General features: G+C 38.8%; 1 protein-coding gene across 2 annotated transcripts in view; it reads left to right on the top strand.

Moving 5' to 3' along the window:
- The window catches only part of mdga1 (MAM domain containing glycosylphosphatidylinositol anchor 1), a 221,418-nt gene that overhangs the window by 174,368 nt on the left and 28,870 nt on the right, over nt 1-18,180 (top strand). For both annotated transcript variants that reach the window (XM_075462887.1, XM_075462877.1), the window contains exons 12-16: nt 5,119-5,299; nt 5,430-5,453; nt 7,950-8,102; nt 8,676-8,837; nt 14,323-14,453. In XM_075462887.1, the coding sequence (XP_075319002.1) occupies nt 5,119-5,299; nt 5,430-5,453; nt 7,950-8,102; nt 8,676-8,837; nt 14,323-14,453 (651 nt within the window). The remainder of the gene's footprint in view (nt 1-5,118; nt 5,300-5,429; nt 5,454-7,949; nt 8,103-8,675; nt 8,838-14,322; nt 14,454-18,180) is intronic.

Raw genomic sequence — 18,180 nt, 5'->3', positions numbered from 1 at the left:
AACAATAACTGAGTCCGCTTTGCTTTTACGACTGGCAATAGAGTCTGAAAAGTTGGGGCAACTAACATGAAACCAACCGGAATGGCTGGGAGAAAAGGAGATTGAGCAGCCATTAGTGGCACAGAGCCTGTGAGGAAGGAAGGATTTCATTCCAAGCATGTTGCCAAACACACTTGGAGGACTTCGACTGTGGCAGCCATAAGGGACTCACACAGTAATTGGAATCACACCAAATTCTTGACAAGCCTGGCAGGACTCGCATGATTGTGTCAATAAAAATGATCAGCTCAGTCTAGCTGATTTTGTTGGTGAATACACAGACAAAAGTAGCATCACACCTGGGACGATAGTAGGGAAAGCAGAGTGTATAATGTTATATAAAGGGCATTTATAGGTAATGATATGGGATGTTTCACTAGTCTGGCATTATCAATGCTTTTCGACATGCATTTAAAAAGTTTTGTCTGAGCTGAATGAGTAGAAAAAGTTAATGTAAAAGATTTATTTTTTCAAAAAGTACTCCCTTGAGATGTTATTTTAGTTTTTAGATTAAACTTGATGCACATTTGGGCAGATGGGAACACCAAATGCAAATCAGTACTGACAGAGCAAACTTACTTATGATTCCACTCTTACAACTGATCTGGAACAATCAGCTGATTCTTCTACTGTAGAATGAACCTGGCCACACATCACTGACGTAAAGGAATAGACACGATAACATCTGTTTGTTTTCTATTATAGATAGTCCAGGCCACTGGATTTGTATTTGTCCTCAAAATTTTGTAGAAGAACCAATCAGCTGTTTGTTACCTGCATTTTTCTCAACTCTGCCATCTCCTAACAATAGTTGGCAGGGGAGCAGGTCGTTTAGGCCATTGGCGTTTAGGCCGCAGTCGTTTAGGCCCCCCTGCAGTCGTTTAGGCTACAGGGAGCAGTCGTTTAGGCCCCCCTGCAGTCGTTTAGGCCAGGCTACCTGAGCAGCTGAAATCTTTATTACATCACTTTGTACATTCATTATTATAAGATATAAGTCAGCTCTACTGGTCTGTCTGGGTAGCCTACATATCTATGGTAAATTATTTAATAACCAATTTTAGTGTGGAAACGTTTTTTTTTATTTAATAAATGGTGATTTATAAATTCATAAAATTGTGGAAATAATCATCCGCAATGCCACATTCGTTGGACAATAATGCTGTAATTATTTAGAAGCCCGTTAGATTTGCGCGGCTTGTGAGAATTAAAATAGTGATTTATAAGATAAGCATGCATTGTCATCGAAAGGGTGACTGATCTGAAACACCACATTCGTTGGACAATAATTATTAATACCTAATAATTTGTTATTCAGAAGCCAGTTTGATTCGTGGTTTGTGAGAATATTTTTGGAATCCTGATCACATAATTTCCGCAGTAGCTGGGGCGTGTACAATTGCTTCCCTGGTTTATCTATTTTTAGAGAGAGCGCGCGAAAATGTACAGATGGCTGGTTGGCATGTGTGTCATTGATCTGCGGGGATAGTAATCGCTCTGCATACAGAGCTGCAAGTGGCTTTGATGGGTTAACATTCCATACCCTCGCCTCGTTCACAGCTGGCACATTTAATTGGTCTACGCCAGCACTAATCGCCCGGCATACCAACACCTACCTCTAGTCAGGTGAGAGTGGTTTCGATGGCTTGGATGGCTAGACTATATATGAACACATGTTCACTAAATATTGGCCATGTTTATTTTGCAGTTATTCATAGGATATAAACATTAAACATTAAAACACACACAAGCGCACGAATGCTTAAGAGAACTGAGTTGCTTGGAAATTGGAAGAGGAGATGCAAAACTGCCAACAAACGTTGTGTGAAATAAACCACATGCACACATTCGTTGGACAATAATGCTGTAGCCTAATCATTTAGAAGCCCGTTTGGCAGTTTGTGAGAATTAAAATAGTGATTTAGGCTATAAGATAAGCATCCGCAGACAGACCAGTAGAGCTGACTTATATCTTATAATAACGAATGTACAAAGTGATGTAATAAAGATTTCAGCTGCTCAGGTAGCTCGATGACAATGCATGCTTATCTTATAAATCACTATTTTAATTCTCACAAACCGTGCAAATCTAACGGGCTTCTAAATAATTACAGCATTATTGTCCAACGAATGTGGCAATGTGGATGCTTACGATGACAATTGGAATTGTGACTGATGCCCATTTGCTTTGAAGATGCATTTTAAAAAATTTGTCCACATTTTTTTTTGGATGAAAACACATCTCTTTAGCCTTCAGTTAACGTTGTGGAAAAATCACTGGTTCCCATCACAGGAATGAATGAATCCTGTGATGGGAACCACCGATGTAAACAAAATGCTGTGTCTTTGCAGGATTGCTGTCTGTGCACCAAAAGACTCGATAAAGCTCGATAAACATGTTCTTTTCTTGTTCACATTAGAGCCTTTAGTGTCGGTAAGACCAGAGTAGCTGACGCATCTAGGAGCTTTCAACTCTCAATACTACCGGCTAAGACAGGCCTCTTGTTTGACTGTTACCAATTTAACCCCAAATGCTCTAAATGGAAAATCAGATAACCTTATTTCATTTACTGATAGACTCTTCTTAGTTAGGATGATCTGAGTAAAACAGCGAGCATGCCATTTCTGCATTTAATTTAATTCACTTATTGCAATGAATCATGCAAAAATATAAATTCATGGCCGATAACAGAGAATATGTCTCAAAGGGATCTGTACAGTAGGCCTTTAACATAAACACACACATCACACACAGTATCTACACACACAGCTCTGCTTTATGAGTTACCTGATAATGGCATGCTGTGGGTGTACTAAGTTGTTATCGTGAAGTGGCTGACCTAATGCATTAGATTGAGTTCACTGTCAGGTCTTTAAGTAGCTGGGAGCAGAGGCAGATACACAGCTAATGGATCCTTTTCTTTGTGGGTGGAATAACCCAGCAATAGCTCTATCAAATGTGATGCTGACAGAAAAAATGGCCCAACTTTAAAAAAATAAAAAATGAAAAAAAATAAAAAGAGAGACCGAGACAACTGCTCTTGCAAAACATCATAATCATTTTACATTTTCATTCTTTTGATGAATGTCCAATTGGATTAAATCGAGGTTCTTTATGTGGGGCTTTGTGTGCTTGCTGGAAAGCATTAATGACTGAAAAGGGACATTCCAAGAAATATATATATTTAATTTCTGCTACTCAAGTAATGTTTATTGAGTCCCTGTCACTGCATCACTGGGGGAAATCACATAGCTCGCTGAGTGCACTAAAACTGAACCAGTATGTATTTTTTAGAGCAGATATTGATGTGGGAGAGCTCCAAAGTAATGTTGCCTCTGCTGGCCTCCAACGTATCTAATGACTGAAGCAGGACAGCTTTGTTTTGGATAAAAAATTAGACTGAAAACTTATGCAATTCAAGACAAGTTCTGTGTAAGCCTTGTCTGGCTAAATGCCTAGAAGTGCAGACTGTGTGCTCATAATAAATAAATACAAGCAAGCATGCACAGATTTAGGAAGGTAGCCTACAATAATTTGATGATCAGGTAATAAATGTTGCTGTCACATGGTACCAGAAATCAAAACTGTATTTTAGTCCTCCAGGGAAGTTTCAGGCCCAGAAATGTGCATAATAAAGATTGGTTTTATTCAAAATGAGTCAGAAGCACACAGTTTCAAGTTTCACAAACTCTTCTAGTGTTGCTTTAACAGGGGCGACTCTCCCCAAGGTTATCTGTGATCAGTGAGGTGAAAAGGTATGGACAGTATTTCAACTTACTTTCCAGTCAACATTCAGCACACCCACTTTTACACGCCCATCTGATGCGCATCATTTAGTCAGCTGGTGTGCTAGCCTTAAGTCTTTCTGTCCTAAGGTGGCAATGGTTTGGCCTGCCTTGCATAATTTAATTCTAATGTGTGCTTTTTGTCTTCTTTGATTGGGTAGCTTGGGCTTTGTATGAGAAAAGATGATTGCTTGGGGTTTACGATCATCAAAGTAAGCCAAGTAGAAGCGTAGTTGGGTGGGTCACATCCCTGCCATGCAATGAAAAAGGGAATCACCTGTGGCTTACCTCTTCTTTTAGTTTACTTCAGTTAATAACAAAGAAAAATATATGGCCTTTGACATATTTAGTTAAAAAGATCATTCAAACTCCAGTAGTAGGGCAATGCATGCTACTTGACAAATACTACTTGTCAGTCCATTGTTATAACGTTACAGCTCCACAGATTTGAAAGGCAAAAAAATTAATTGTACAGCTTTATAAGTAGTTTGATTAAGGAATAATTAAACGCTAACTCAACTTAAAATACATGATTATGCATCTGTCTCGCCGTTTAATCTTTGGACCAGTACAGATTGCTGTTGTGCCCCTCTTCACCCCGCTGGCTTTGTAGTGGCATTGCAAGTCTACCAGTCGTACATAAGCTTGTATTTAATCACCACACTCCTGGAGTTCATTACGGTCTTATGAATGCATTTTGTAATTTATCTCATAGACATCATTTTAAGCCAGCATACTTATTAGTTTAACAAACACCCTGAGTTTCTACTATATTTTGCAGCTCAGGAGCCAGGTTATACCAGTTGCCAAATCTGCACCTTCTCTGTGGTTCATAACAATTCCAATAAGATCCTTACTGCCTGAAGGCAAGCACAAGACATTATGTGTGATTGTGCAAATACGACTAGCCCATTTCTGAGTGATGTAAATGTGCAAGAGTAGTCCTCGAGTCACTAATAATAATACAGGGGTTTTATCCTTGGCTGTACAGACTTTTTAGAAAGGTTGGGGGGGCATAAATATAGAGTCTACACAACTCATTGAGCACCATTACACCACTGCTTACAATTGTTTTTAAATCAAAGCTTAATAGTAAATTTGTTGCAGTGGGATGATGAAGTGTGAAAGGAAAGAGCGGGCACAGAAAGGATAAGTGTGCTCGACAGCCACTTCCATGCTGCCTCTCAGTCCAAAAGTAGAACATACTTTTTCTTCCACATATGTGAATAAATATTTGTCTGTATCCTAACATGTCTGCATATTCTCTGCTTTTTGTGTTTTCATGCATGAATGTAGAACAAGCAGAACCTGATGTCAAAGCAGATAGACCTGAGGGGTAAGGAGCCAGAGAAAGGTGTGCTCATGTCCCACACAATATCCGACCTGAGAATCCCTCTGTCCTATGAGGTGCGACTGGCCCCCATCACCACCTATAGCATTGGGGACTATGTGAGCCGAATCATCCAGTACTCAGAACGTGAGGCCCTGTCAAATAAAACAAATATTTCTATTTTTTATGTACTGTAATGTACAGATGCACAAAGATAAATCAATGGACTGATATGCGTATCTAAATTGTAATCAAAGTTATTGAATTTTTCTTACAGCTTACACCTACCCAAGATCTTCAGGTGAGACTGATCTGCCATCCACATCCTTCTTCCACATTTTACAATTTTGAACCTACTGTTGTTTTAACAGGGAGGTAAAGTTAAGAAGGTACATTGACTTTTGAGGAAAAGTTGTTTTAGTTTTGCTGCAAGTTATATCAGCACAGGCTTTTCAGGGTTGAGTCAGCTTAATTAAGCAGCCTTCACCAGCCGACTTGGCTTTTATTACCTTTGTGCTAGAGCGAAAACAGTTTGGTAAGGAAAAATATAGCGAGTGAGAAAGCAATTGAATACTGTAAACAGGTCTAGGGACTTTTGAATATTGCTGTGATTTTTGGATGGTTTTAGTTGTGCAATTAATGAAAGGCTTTGATCAAAACATATCAAAACGTTTTCACATCTCACCATGAAGTTGAACTTCCTTTTTGGCCTTTTTTTGTTGCTATTTTGCACAAACCCCCATTGTCCAGTCTTTCGTCGTCTCTTTTGTCATCTCATTCTCTATCTCAGTCAGTTGAATCTTGTCCATTTTCTTCATTAAGAGACACAATGGATTTTTCTGGCAGGAGTGGCAGTTGGCTATGCCAGGGCGAGGCAATTAAAACAACAGCAGATTGGAACAGACTGCGAGAACAACAGTGTAAATTGAAAGGAGCACATGTAGTGGAGAAGGGTGTGAATAGTAATGGATTAGCTCCGTGAAACAAAGAGCCATTCTCATGGGGAGCACAAGCTACGCGCATCTTCAGCAAACTATGTTTGTGTGTGTGTGTGTGTGTGTGTAGGTGTGTGTGTGAGAGAGAGACTGTGTGTGTCCAAGATGCTCACACAGAAGCTGTCAGCTTGGACGGTTTTAGATGGTTGTTGTTGTACTCTTGTTTAGTGAGCCTCTGATAATGGCAGAGCCCTCCAGATGGGCTAATGAAAGTGACAACACCACGGAGAGGAGCCCTTTATCTTGCTTAACAAGAGACATCAACATTAAGAATGAGAAAACACATTTTTTCTGTCCTTAATGATGTACACTGTGATTCAACAGGGAAAAAAAACTTGAATGGAAAGACATAAAAAGGATTCCAAAGATCCTTGACAAATATGAATCCAGTGAAAACACATCTGATTAAGGCTTCTCTTATCTATTGTCAGAATTAGTCTACATATTGAGAAGGTGTCACATTTCACTTGAAGCAGTCAGAGGGGAAAAGGTAGATATTTGCTTCTTACTTCATTACACGCTCCCAAACTAGACAGATGAGCCCCGGTGGTTGTGTTGATTCTTTCCAAGACTAATAAAGGCTCCCCTAAACTGTGCAACAACAATTGTGTAAGTTTATTGCATGCCAAACTCCAAAATGGGGATAATAAAATCTTGGTCTGAATCTATGTCACACTGTGTGAGTTCAATTAGAGGCATGTTAGATTGTATGATGACTGTGTGGTGAACCGTAGCACGAATAGACAACAGCATATGAAGGAGAGGCATGCCATCAACATGTCATTGATCTGGACTATTATTTGAAAAAGAATCATCCTCCAAATGAGTTCATGCATAAAGATGTGTTTGTGTGTGTGTTTTTTTTTTTCCTTAGCTGGACTAAAACGAAGTCCTGTATAACACGTTGTTCTGATCCATTTTGTTGATCTGAGTGGCTGGTTTATTGGCATGAATGGAAGCAGCAATCAGGCTGTAAGAATCGAATCCTTTTTTTGAGACTCTCTGTAACAACGTTTGCCAAAGTCTGTCCTTGATTTCGAAATGACCAACTGGGCCATTGAAGCATCGGCTTTATCTCATTCTGGGATTTTAAAACCTTGATTTTAAATTAATAACAACTTGTTTTACAACAATCCCCACTGTCAACTTGCATCTTAAACAGTCCATATTTTTTACTCAAAATGCAATCTTTGATCAAATAAGTGTGGTGGTGCCTTTGAAAAATGATTACTTATGATAAAAGTACATTTTTGTTTACACATACATACGGCATCAGGCAGTCAGTTACCACATGATTGATTTATCAGTTTTTGATGATAATGGATATGTGTATTCTTCAGATTATATTGTTTTACAGAGGAAGCAAAGATCAAAAGAAGATACATGAAGTGTAAAATATGGCTCATTAGGGTCTACTATCTCCAGGCTACATATTACTATAATCTTTTCTTCAAAGAAATATTTTTCTACATTTCAAATAGCCTGACCCAATCAAAGATACATTTGTATTTTTCTGCAAGTAGGAGTCATACATCAGAATATGCATAAAATAAGGTATCTACTTTAAGTTCAATAGTATATACCCTGCCTCCCACACTGTGTCTATCAGTTTGTCAGTAATTACCAGGCTGGCTGATCTGAAGTGCATACTGCTGAGTTCATTTTATACATTTATTGTTTGCACCCATCTACTTGTAGAGATGGGAAATAAAAGGCCATGTCACCTGCAGTTTGTAATGCCACCTACCCAACATGTCATGAATTAAAGTTGCTGTTTTTTTCTGCATATACACACACCGTAGACCATGTGTGTGGTTTTGAGGATGAGCGAATCTGCGGTTTCTCTCAAGACCGGAGTGATGTCTTTGACTGGACAAGACAAAACAACCTGACGCATAATCCAAAGAGATCTGCCAACACCGGACCCGAGACTGACCGCAGTGGAACAAAGGAGGGTGAGGAAACTGGGCAATCCTTTTAAGCAGAGGTTCAAGAATTTTGATCTCACATCAAATCATCCAGGCTAAACTTACAGCAGTATAGAAAAACTGCGTTTGAGATTACAGTTCAAAATTAGTTGTTTTCTGGGTTTAAATGTCTATGGGGGAGTTACAGTGTGTCTTAAGGGCAAATTCACTTACAGTAGGCAAATAGAACTCATTTGACTGAGAGTAGAGAAGCGCAATCATTGGAGTAAAAAAAGTTACCTTATAAATGAAGAAGATAATGAGACTAAAACGTATATCAAAGGTGCTTTGTTTGCCTGCTTACTCTTGGGGGAAAAAAAAACATGCACAGAGCCAAACTAGAAAATGGCAGACAGCTTTGAAGACAAAGGAGATGATATTATTAATTATCTTATTACTTTGTGTATATCTGTCCTAAAGATTTTGAATAATTTCACAATATTTGGTAAAAGGGCTATGTTACACATATTTCTTCCATTACGTAAAAAATGATCCGATCACTTTGTACTCTGTTAATTTGCAATTAAATCTAATTCACAGATGTTTTCTGGTTGGTTGCAGGGTTCTACATGTACATTGAAGCATCAAGACCGCGTGCTCAAGGGGACAAGGCCCGTCTCCTGTCTCCACTTTTCAATGTGTCGTCAGTCAGGGGCCCCAAGGGCTCCGGCCGAGTCCCATACTGCGTCTCCTTCTACTATCACATGAAGGGCAAACACATTGGTGAGTGGTGGAGAGATGATCTCACACAAAACACACACACACACACGTCATCTTATACCATATAAAAGCATTCATAGTGGCACAGTTGAGAGCATGCTGACACTCAATGCTATCGGGGTTTTTTCTGTCAAGGTCTGACATCTGTGCTTGACCCTTGCGTGTAGAGCTTGTCAGATACAACATTGTAGATGGTACGTGTGTGTTAGCAAGAGGCACGTGGGCTGTGGTTCAGGATGCAAGAAATGTTCTGTATGTTTTTGCTTGTGCCTCAGTGTTTCAGCATTCGTGCATGTTTGGAGGTGGTTGAAGGGGGAACTGGTTGTATCATTAATGGCGGGGGCAAGATACAATCAGTCATTTGGCAGAGCTGTTTGTTGTAATATGTCCCGTCACACAGCTAGAATACATGCAAACACACCTGCGCACACATTCAGACACAAACCCTAAAATACAAAAACACACAAAGACGTGGATTTCCATCCATTAAAACAAAAATGGAAATAAAATGATGATGATATAGAGATATGATTTAAAGAGAAACCTAGTGTATATAAAGGCAAGTCTTGTACACACACTCACACATTACACACATGTATTTGTGAATAGTTGAGATGAGCACATTGTTTGTGTGCATGTGTGTGTATGAATTCAGGCATGATTATGTATTAATAAAGTATGAATAATGCGATCAATAAGCTGCTGCAGTATAGTTTGAGTGTTAACAATAAATGTATACAAAGCATCCTGACATGATAATATGAAATTAGGCATGTTTCAGTCTGTTTTTCATATTTTCTTTTCTACTTTAGAATTGTTACATTGTTTGGGCATATTTAAAAAAAATTACTCATATAAAAACACATTTCTGTACAGTATCAATAAACATATCGTTTGGCTAATATGTGATAAGGGCACTTTTTGACAACATTTGGAAGGTTTTAACAGCTGATTTCAACTATTTACTCTATGTTGTGTCATCAGAAGACAGAGCTTCTCTTTTACATGTCTTTGCAGATGACGCCCACGTTTTATTTGAATGTTTTACCTTTTAAAGATGTAGTTTAGATATCAGTGTCTTGATCTCACAAAACTATGTTTGGTTTATTTAGTATTTACCGAACTTGTCTTGGCTTAGATTTTTTTTTTTGCATATGATAAGGGTTTAATAGTCCTTTGGAAGTAGTAGCAAATTTGTTTCACATCCTTCACATTTACTTGTTCCACTACAAAAAGAGAACCACTGTAGTCACACTGAAATCTGTGTTCCAGCGTAAAGATACCTCATGTTGTAAATTCTGCTATTCAGTACTGGCTGTTGGCCTTGGTAGAAACAAAAGAACAGAAACAGTCCAAAAGACAAAAAAAAGTTTATATGTTGAAAAAAACTGGATGATATTGGTATAAAGAACCTGGATGAAGCACAGATCATGTGGGACATGCAGATTAAATACACTAAAAAAGGGTAATGAGGCTCAAGGGGGGGAGAAATAGGGCAGAGCAGGCAATCAGATTGGTGGGAAACAGACAAAAGCGGGAAGTGATTTAACCTGGGACACATAAGGGAAGATATTCTAAAATTTTCCTCCCTCAATTTTCAGTGTTGTCCTCCCAGTCTGTTCCCATGCCTGATGCTTTGATTGCCTTACCCTAGCAGAGCTAACACTCCTGGGAGGGAGCCACAGTGTGATTTAATGACAAAAAGAGACAAGATGAGAATAAGACTGCAGGGGTCAGAGAGAGTTGAGATGAGACGAGAGGAGTGAGAGGAGGCTACGGGTCAGTCAGGCTTAGGAAAAAATAAACACAGTTAATGATGAGACTGAGACCAAAGAAAATGGTGGAAAAAAGAGACAGACTGACAAAAAGTAGATAAAAAACATATTGGTTATGGTTGGTGTTGAGAGACAGTGAGTGGATGTTCAAGTACTATATCTTGTTTTCATCTACTTGATATCAAACCGTTAAGAATTTAAAAAGCTTTATGAGTTGAAGGCTTTACAACACTTTTACACAACATAGTTTTCAGGAATGCTCTTCAAATGTTGCAAATGTTTTGTGACCCACATATAAGTTTGCTGTTTTACAGTCCTCAGGGTTTGAGAATACAGAACAGGGAGAAGTGTCTTTTGAGGATTTAGCAAAACGAGGATAGACATTATAATGCTCTTTGTCTTGTCTGGTTTTAGAAAAAAAAGGGCAGGGCTGCAAATAAAGCAGTCCTCAGGTTATGTGTTGTGGTATTCAACTTAATATGTTTCTCGTTGGGCTCCCTGGCAGCAACAATAAACAACATTTAATTAGTTTTGTTTGCCACTGGGTAGTATTTTAGATTGGCTGGGGTTTACAGAGTGCAGATGACATTCTTATTTGGAATAACTGGATTATTTCATTTTAGAGTGACAAAACCGAGTTTGGAGGCTTTAAATAATGCATTTCATATGTTGTGTTCGGATAACAATTTCATTCAGTGACACTTCAAATAACTTTCCTATGTGAATATTTCAAAGTGAAAAAATGTATGAAAAACAAAAAATGACAAAAGTAACAGGAGTCTCGATTCTCAGAATTGATTACATTCTTCAGGAAATAGTTTTTGTTCTGAGGCTAACCAGCAGGAGAGACAAACACAGGACACAAGCCTTCATCAGAGGTATATAAGAACCAAAGCAGGATTACTTTCAGTTATCAAAAGAAAATAACTCATTTGAGTTTGAGTACAGCAGTCCATGACCGTCTGTGTCTGACTATGTATCCTTCTCCACTTGTGATTGTATTGGTCAGTAGCGCTGATAGAGCCATATCTTCTCCCCTGCTTCTCTGACACTCTTACCAACACTCTGCCATACCCCAGTCTAATCAGTAGACTGCTTATCAGAGTCCTCTTTCCTTTTTCTTCTGCTGCATGTGTGGGCATGTGTGTGTGCGCATGTGTGTAGGTGGTGACAGCGAGAGGAGGAGAAAAATTAAATGGGTGATGGGAGGACAAAGAAAACAGTAAGGCGCAGATATTTGGTGGTAGACTGAGAGAGTGGATTGAGAAGAGGAAGGTGGACTGCAGCTAAATTTACCTTTGAATACCTCCATTCTATAACTATTGTGGCACACATGCCTTTTGAAATTTAATGTGGTAAAGTTTTCGTTTTTACCACAAGTCTTCGGCTGTTTTTACTTTCAGGGACCTTTTAATAAACTGGATTACCGTACCAAACAACACCTTTGTTAAAAAAAATGTGATGGGGATATTAATTCTAATACGTATTTCAGTATGCTTTGTTGTTTTAACATGGTGCTGGAGCCAGTTACTGGATTACTTGGCTTAGCATAATGACTTAGAACAGGAGGGAAACAGCGAGTCTGATTCATTTACCAACACTTCTTCAGTTGACTGAGTAATTTTCATGAAATCTAAAGAACTGTGTCTTCCTGGAGGTAGACTCAAAATCCATCCAGACAAATTGCACCACTTCTCTTTGAAACATTTCCAGCTAGTTATTGTGGGTTAACAAGATGAGGTAATTGACTTTGAATGCAAGAATAACCACAACTGCAGAATCAATGGTCACCGTGGAATAAAAATCTTTTTTGGTAATAACCCAGTCTAAATTGATTAAGATGACTCTAGAATTTAGTGACTCTGCCACAAAACAGGACTTAGAAAGTAGTTTTTTTTTTGTGGGTGGGTGGGTGGGTTCTATTTAGTTAAAAAGAAAACAAAACAATTCAAGATATTGTATTTAAAGTATCTTACTTTGTGCTTTCTTGAATAAAAAAGAAAAAAAAAAAAAAGAAAGTAGTTTTTTCATCTTTATGCCTCTACTACGCATGTGTAGGGTTTCACAACACAAGCTTCATTTACAGCTCCTTTCAGAGTGCAGTGGTGCACTTAGAATTAATGACATCATAAGGTTGTCATTAACTAATGCTCGTCTTCTTAAACAAGCATCAGTGCTTATTTGAAGCAACATCTCTGTTTTAAGTACGTCCAACGCCCTGTCACATCATCGTTTAAACTGTCCAGAACTTTAACTGATTAGCTTCCTTTGGTAAAGGATGAAGCATACATCTCATGTGTTATTGAATCCTGCCATTCATTTATCTTCAGCATGCTTTAAGAGGCAGTTTTCTCACTGATAGTGCCTCTGGAACAGCTTGTTGCTTTGTGATAGGTGTATTCCCAGTCTTAATTATAAGCAAAAGTGATCAGTTCCATGGCATCTTTGTAATGAACTTATGGTATCAGCTAATTACAGATAGTTTAAATCTTATGTATATTAGCAGTGAATGCTGGGTTGACAGTTTGCTTCCCTCTGCCTTTTTCAGTGCATTGCAAATGACACTCCCAACATGTTGGTTAAGCTCTTACATTGCGGTTGTAACAGTGTCCTTGCCCAGTCACATCTTGAATGTAACAGAGCAGGAAGTTTATCCTAATCATCCTGATACTGCCTTTAAAATTTGAATAGCATTAGCTCTCATATACACATGCACATTAGGGAATAATTTATGCAAATATGCAAGTAAATGTCCACATCCCACATGTGCTCTCACACACCCACACACACACACACACTCACACATATGCATATGGCATATTGCTCACAGATGCCCCCTGCTTGTATATTTGTTTAAGAAACTGCTGGTTGGTTAATGTTCCAATTAGAAGCTGGCTGGAGATCGTTAAGAAGATGAATGATTCTCTCACATCTTAGAGGGCTGAGAGAGATAGAGACAAGAGAGAAGGAGCCTATTAGGACCCCTTCTCCATGGCTCACACAGTGTCTTTCTTAAATACACACCTCACATGACAGTGTTGTGTGTACTGTGCATATCCTAAAAGAAAGAGTTCATTAACATACCCTACACATTCTTCTTTCATAGATTCCTTTTCTTTTCCTCTTGGCCACTCCTGAGTTCTCTGTCTTGTTCCATGGCTACATCAATGAGTACATTTTAAAAAAGATTCCAAATCATTCAGTGGCGAATTATATGCAGTATACAATGTAATGTTCCAACTTTGTGCATAAATTGGAGAAAGAAAAGTCAAAACTGATGTAATCACATCATATGTTCTCTTGTTTAGATTTTTGTCCTTTGGATTTTGTGGCAAAAACAATCTTCTTTTGTATTTTTTTATGATGAAACAGCAGCTCGATATTTGGTAATGCTTTGAGAGTAAATTTATGGCAAACACAGTAAACAGTCAGAAGACAGCAGGCTCTTTATAGCGCTATTAAGGCCATGGTTACAATCAATTACCTTCCTTTTTTCTTGTGACTGTAAACAATCCATTACATTTTTGTTTGAAGTGTGAGGTCCACCATTAGTTGGCCACTCATTTTAGTTGGTAAAGAGGTGGACTCAGATGATTGTTAGACCAATTACAGATACACCCACAGTCAACTGGCAGTTCCTAATGATCTGTATGTGTGTGTGGCTGTGAATGTGCGGGTGTGTGCCTGCTTGGATGTGTGCAATCTTTTCACAGGCACACTCAATGTACTTCTGAGAGTGAGAAGCATTGCCCCTGTGGACACTGTGGTGTGGACAAAGTCTGGTCATCAGGGCCCAGACTGGAAGAAAGCATTCTTTGACATCAGCCCCAGTGGACCTTTCCAGGTAAAAGTTTGGTGATTACTTTTCTCTCCTATGGAGGAAATTACACAACCACCAACACAGCAGTGAGGAAAGTGCACAACCTGCACACTTAAATCAGCTTTTTGATATTTTAGGAAAATATTTGTGTTTAAAGTAAACCACGCATAAAAAAAAAAAACAGTTTAAAAACAGTAATAACCCTACCCCTTAGCCCTGCTGTTGTACACCAAGCAGCCTGAGATGTGTTGCGTGCAATTCAGAACATGACCTGCAGTCATCTGTTAAGCCGAACATGCAGTGCGCTCTGTAATGTTAATGTGATTCTTGAAGAATTCAGCCTCTGATGGCAATTCAGCCTCCAGTGCTTGCTCCTCAAATTTCATCGTAGGGTAGCACCATTGTCAGTACTGCTTTGGCTTGCTCTTGGAAGAAGGGAAGAATAAAACGGACTCCCATATCGTTGTCATCTCTCTCTCTTCTCTTCAACATTTCCGCCACTTCAGTCTTCTTGTCTACTATGCCTACCCCAGAAGACAGACCTCTACTTCATCTTAGAAGGAACATGAGAATATTATGCCCTGGATTCGTGGGATTTTCAGATATGGTTGAGCTTGAAATTTTGTCTTTCACAGTAGATTCTGTGCAGTGACATTTAAAGCACCAAAGAGACTTGGAAAGTCATTGAATTTAGATTTACTACCAAAAATGTACCCCCAGAATCACTGCTGTCTCATATACTGGGATTATAGACTTAGCAGATCCTCAAAATCTCTTTTCCTTACAGGAGGTGAAAAATCAACAGGTACTGGGGGAAAGGAAAAATGTTTTAGCAGCAGGTTGGTGGCTAGGTTAAAGAAAGAACTGCAGCTGGATGCCTTCAGGATAAATGCATTGTGTGAGGTTTCCTGCTGGACACAACATGGTGTAGCAGCTTTCTTATTTATAAAACTGCAAAAATTTATCCAAAATGTGCTGTTAATGAAAGCAAAGAAAATGAGTTTAAATGTGAATTAACCTCAAGCTTTGAAAAGAGGAACTGGTGTGCATTATTCTTTTATTAGATAAATGCGGATATAGCATTTTGACCTTTTAATACAGAGGGGAGTATTGATAAATGAGGGCCTTTGAGTAAACATTCAGCTCATTTTCTGCTGAATGTCAACTGCAAGCAAATCCGCACAGTAACCAGAGAATTACATGCTTCATCAAGAATGTGCTGATCTCAGGAGGCAGGAACAAGGTTTCTCAGAGATTTGAAAGATCCAAAAGGAACAGGCGTGTGGCTTCTGTCCTGACTTATGAATGTAAATTAACATATAAAATGACATGAGATCAATCAATTCACCACACGGGTATCGGCACCAAAAGATCACAAGACTTATCTAGCTTCATTTGTAGTGATTTGAGTAATTTGTTTTGTAGAGTGCTTTTGTACTACCAAAAAATCTAAATTATTTTGCAAGCCATTGTCCATGTCTGCATTACATACAAAGGACCATGTAGTCTACTTTACATCATAAACAGATTAAGAACCAATCTCAACTGTTTCTCATTCACAAACCTAAATGAAAGTCAAGTTGGGCTCAATACGGAGTGAGCTGATCGATCTGTTTGCCTTGTTCTGATTCACCAGAATTTTAAAGTTCAAATTAACTGCACACAACCAGTCAATAGTGGAAGAACATGTCTGGGAGATAAAACAAATATGTGACGACTGTCTGTTGACTAATCATTGAGGTCCCTTTAGCTCTTTGGCAGCCTTGCTTGCAGTTAGTTCTTCCCTGCTGGCATGTGTCAGGGTAAACTAGATGACTCAGTCTGCCTGTCTGACTGGACATGGATCTTCCTCTCGCACTCATTTCCCCAGCCTTTCTTACTAGTTTGTGCGTGTGTATCCATGTCAACCTTAGTTAAGTATAGAACCCTGCTGCTTGAAAAGAGAAAATGAGTGCAAAAATGATGATGATTTTGTTTTGCGTGCCTCTCCCCTGTGGGTGTTTCTCGATCTTTTTCTATTTTCATTTTTTCTCTCTTTCTCTCTACTTATTTTTCTCTCTAGCTCAGCACTGGGACAGGGGAGCCAGCTGGGTCGATTCTTGCTCTGGTCGGCTTCACACTCTCCTGTCTCAAGGCTGATGACTAATGGTTCTAAAATCAACAAACTAAGGAAAGAGTTTTCAAGTTGCTCCTTCTAGCCACACACCCACACACATTCACCGAATATCTATAGGTTTACATTATCTTTAATATAGCATTTATACAAGCAATTTGTTTTGTGTGTAGATTTAAACATGTGCAGACATACTCATACTTATTTCAATCACAAACATACAAACACTAGTCTCCTATCCTCTACAGCAATTAGCTATGACAGGTCAATTAACAGGTTTATTTATGAGCAGGGGATGCCGCTAGTTGTGTTGTAATGATTCCAGATACTCTCAGTACATGCACAGGCAAAATTGAATTCATGATGAATGTGGGCTGTGAGCCTAAGCTGAGAGTTGCATTTGCCCTGCACTAACTACACTGTGCAAAACAATGTTACTTGCACATTAGAGGGAAAGTTTATCCTTAAACAACTGTTGTACAGTATGTTTTGGGCTCCTCTGCAATGTTGGACAGTAAATATTTGTTCATATTTGCATGTTAAGGAGTCTTTCAGAAAAAAATATAAATAAACTTTTGGAATATATATTTAACCATACTAAACTCACACATGAAAATATAGTATATTAGACCATCCATCCATTTTCTATACCAGCTTCTTCCAAATTATGGTCACGGGGGGGGCTGGAGCCTATCCCAGCTGTCATTGGGTGACAGGCGGGGTACACCCTGTTCAGGTCGCCAATCCATCACAGGTCCACACAGAGACTAACAACCACGCATGCTCACAATCACAATTCAGATATCCCTCAGAGTTCATGCAATTCAATTCATGCATGTTTTTGGGCAGTGGGAAGAAGCTGGAGTACCTGGACAGAACCCACACACACACTTGGAGAACATGCAAACTCCACACAGACAGTCCCCAGCCTGGACTCAAACGTGGAACCCTCTGTTAGGCGATGGTGCTAACCACCACACCACCGTGCAGCCCCCAGTCATTCATAATTTAACATCAAATTGAAAAATTTTTAGGGACATTTTTCTAAAATGCAACAAATAATTAAATCTGTAATTTGAAAACATTTTATTTAACAAACGAAAATATGAAGGAAATCAATTTACAGTGTCTTCACTGACCAACGTAAGTGTATTTAGAAAATTTTAGCAAATCTAGGATTTGCTGCCAGCAATTCCCCTCTACAGATATGAGCCCATCATCAACCCTAGCTACCATCCACTAATTAGTTCTGCTTGTGAAATGTCTGATTCATGAAGGGATTAAAGTAGTGTGTCATATTCAAGGAACTCTATTGGCAGTGCACAGTAGCATTTGGCAAGTGGTTGAGCTATATTTATACATATAAATATATATGTGTATATATATATATATATATATATATATATATATGTATAGCAAGTGAATATTTTTTCCTTGAAGTTGATGAGTTGGACGTAGAAAAAAAAAATTGGCTAGAAAGGTTGGTTATAGCATCTGCACATCTGCAGTTCTTGTAAGTTGTTCACAGTCTGCAGGAGTCATGACTCAAAAGTGGTCAAAAAAATGGATGAAAATTCATGATCTGACACAAGGTTACTGGCAGTCAAGGCTCATTGATGCACATGGGGAGGGAAGGCT

Source organism: Odontesthes bonariensis, chromosome 1 (genome assembly GCF_027942865.1).
Source record: "Odontesthes bonariensis isolate fOdoBon6 chromosome 1, fOdoBon6.hap1, whole genome shotgun sequence".
NCBI classification, from domain to species: Eukaryota; Metazoa; Chordata; class Actinopteri; order Atheriniformes; family Atherinopsidae; genus Odontesthes; species Odontesthes bonariensis.
The sequence above is the reverse complement of the archived record's forward strand: the minus strand, read 5'-3'. Positions and strand labels throughout refer to the sequence as shown.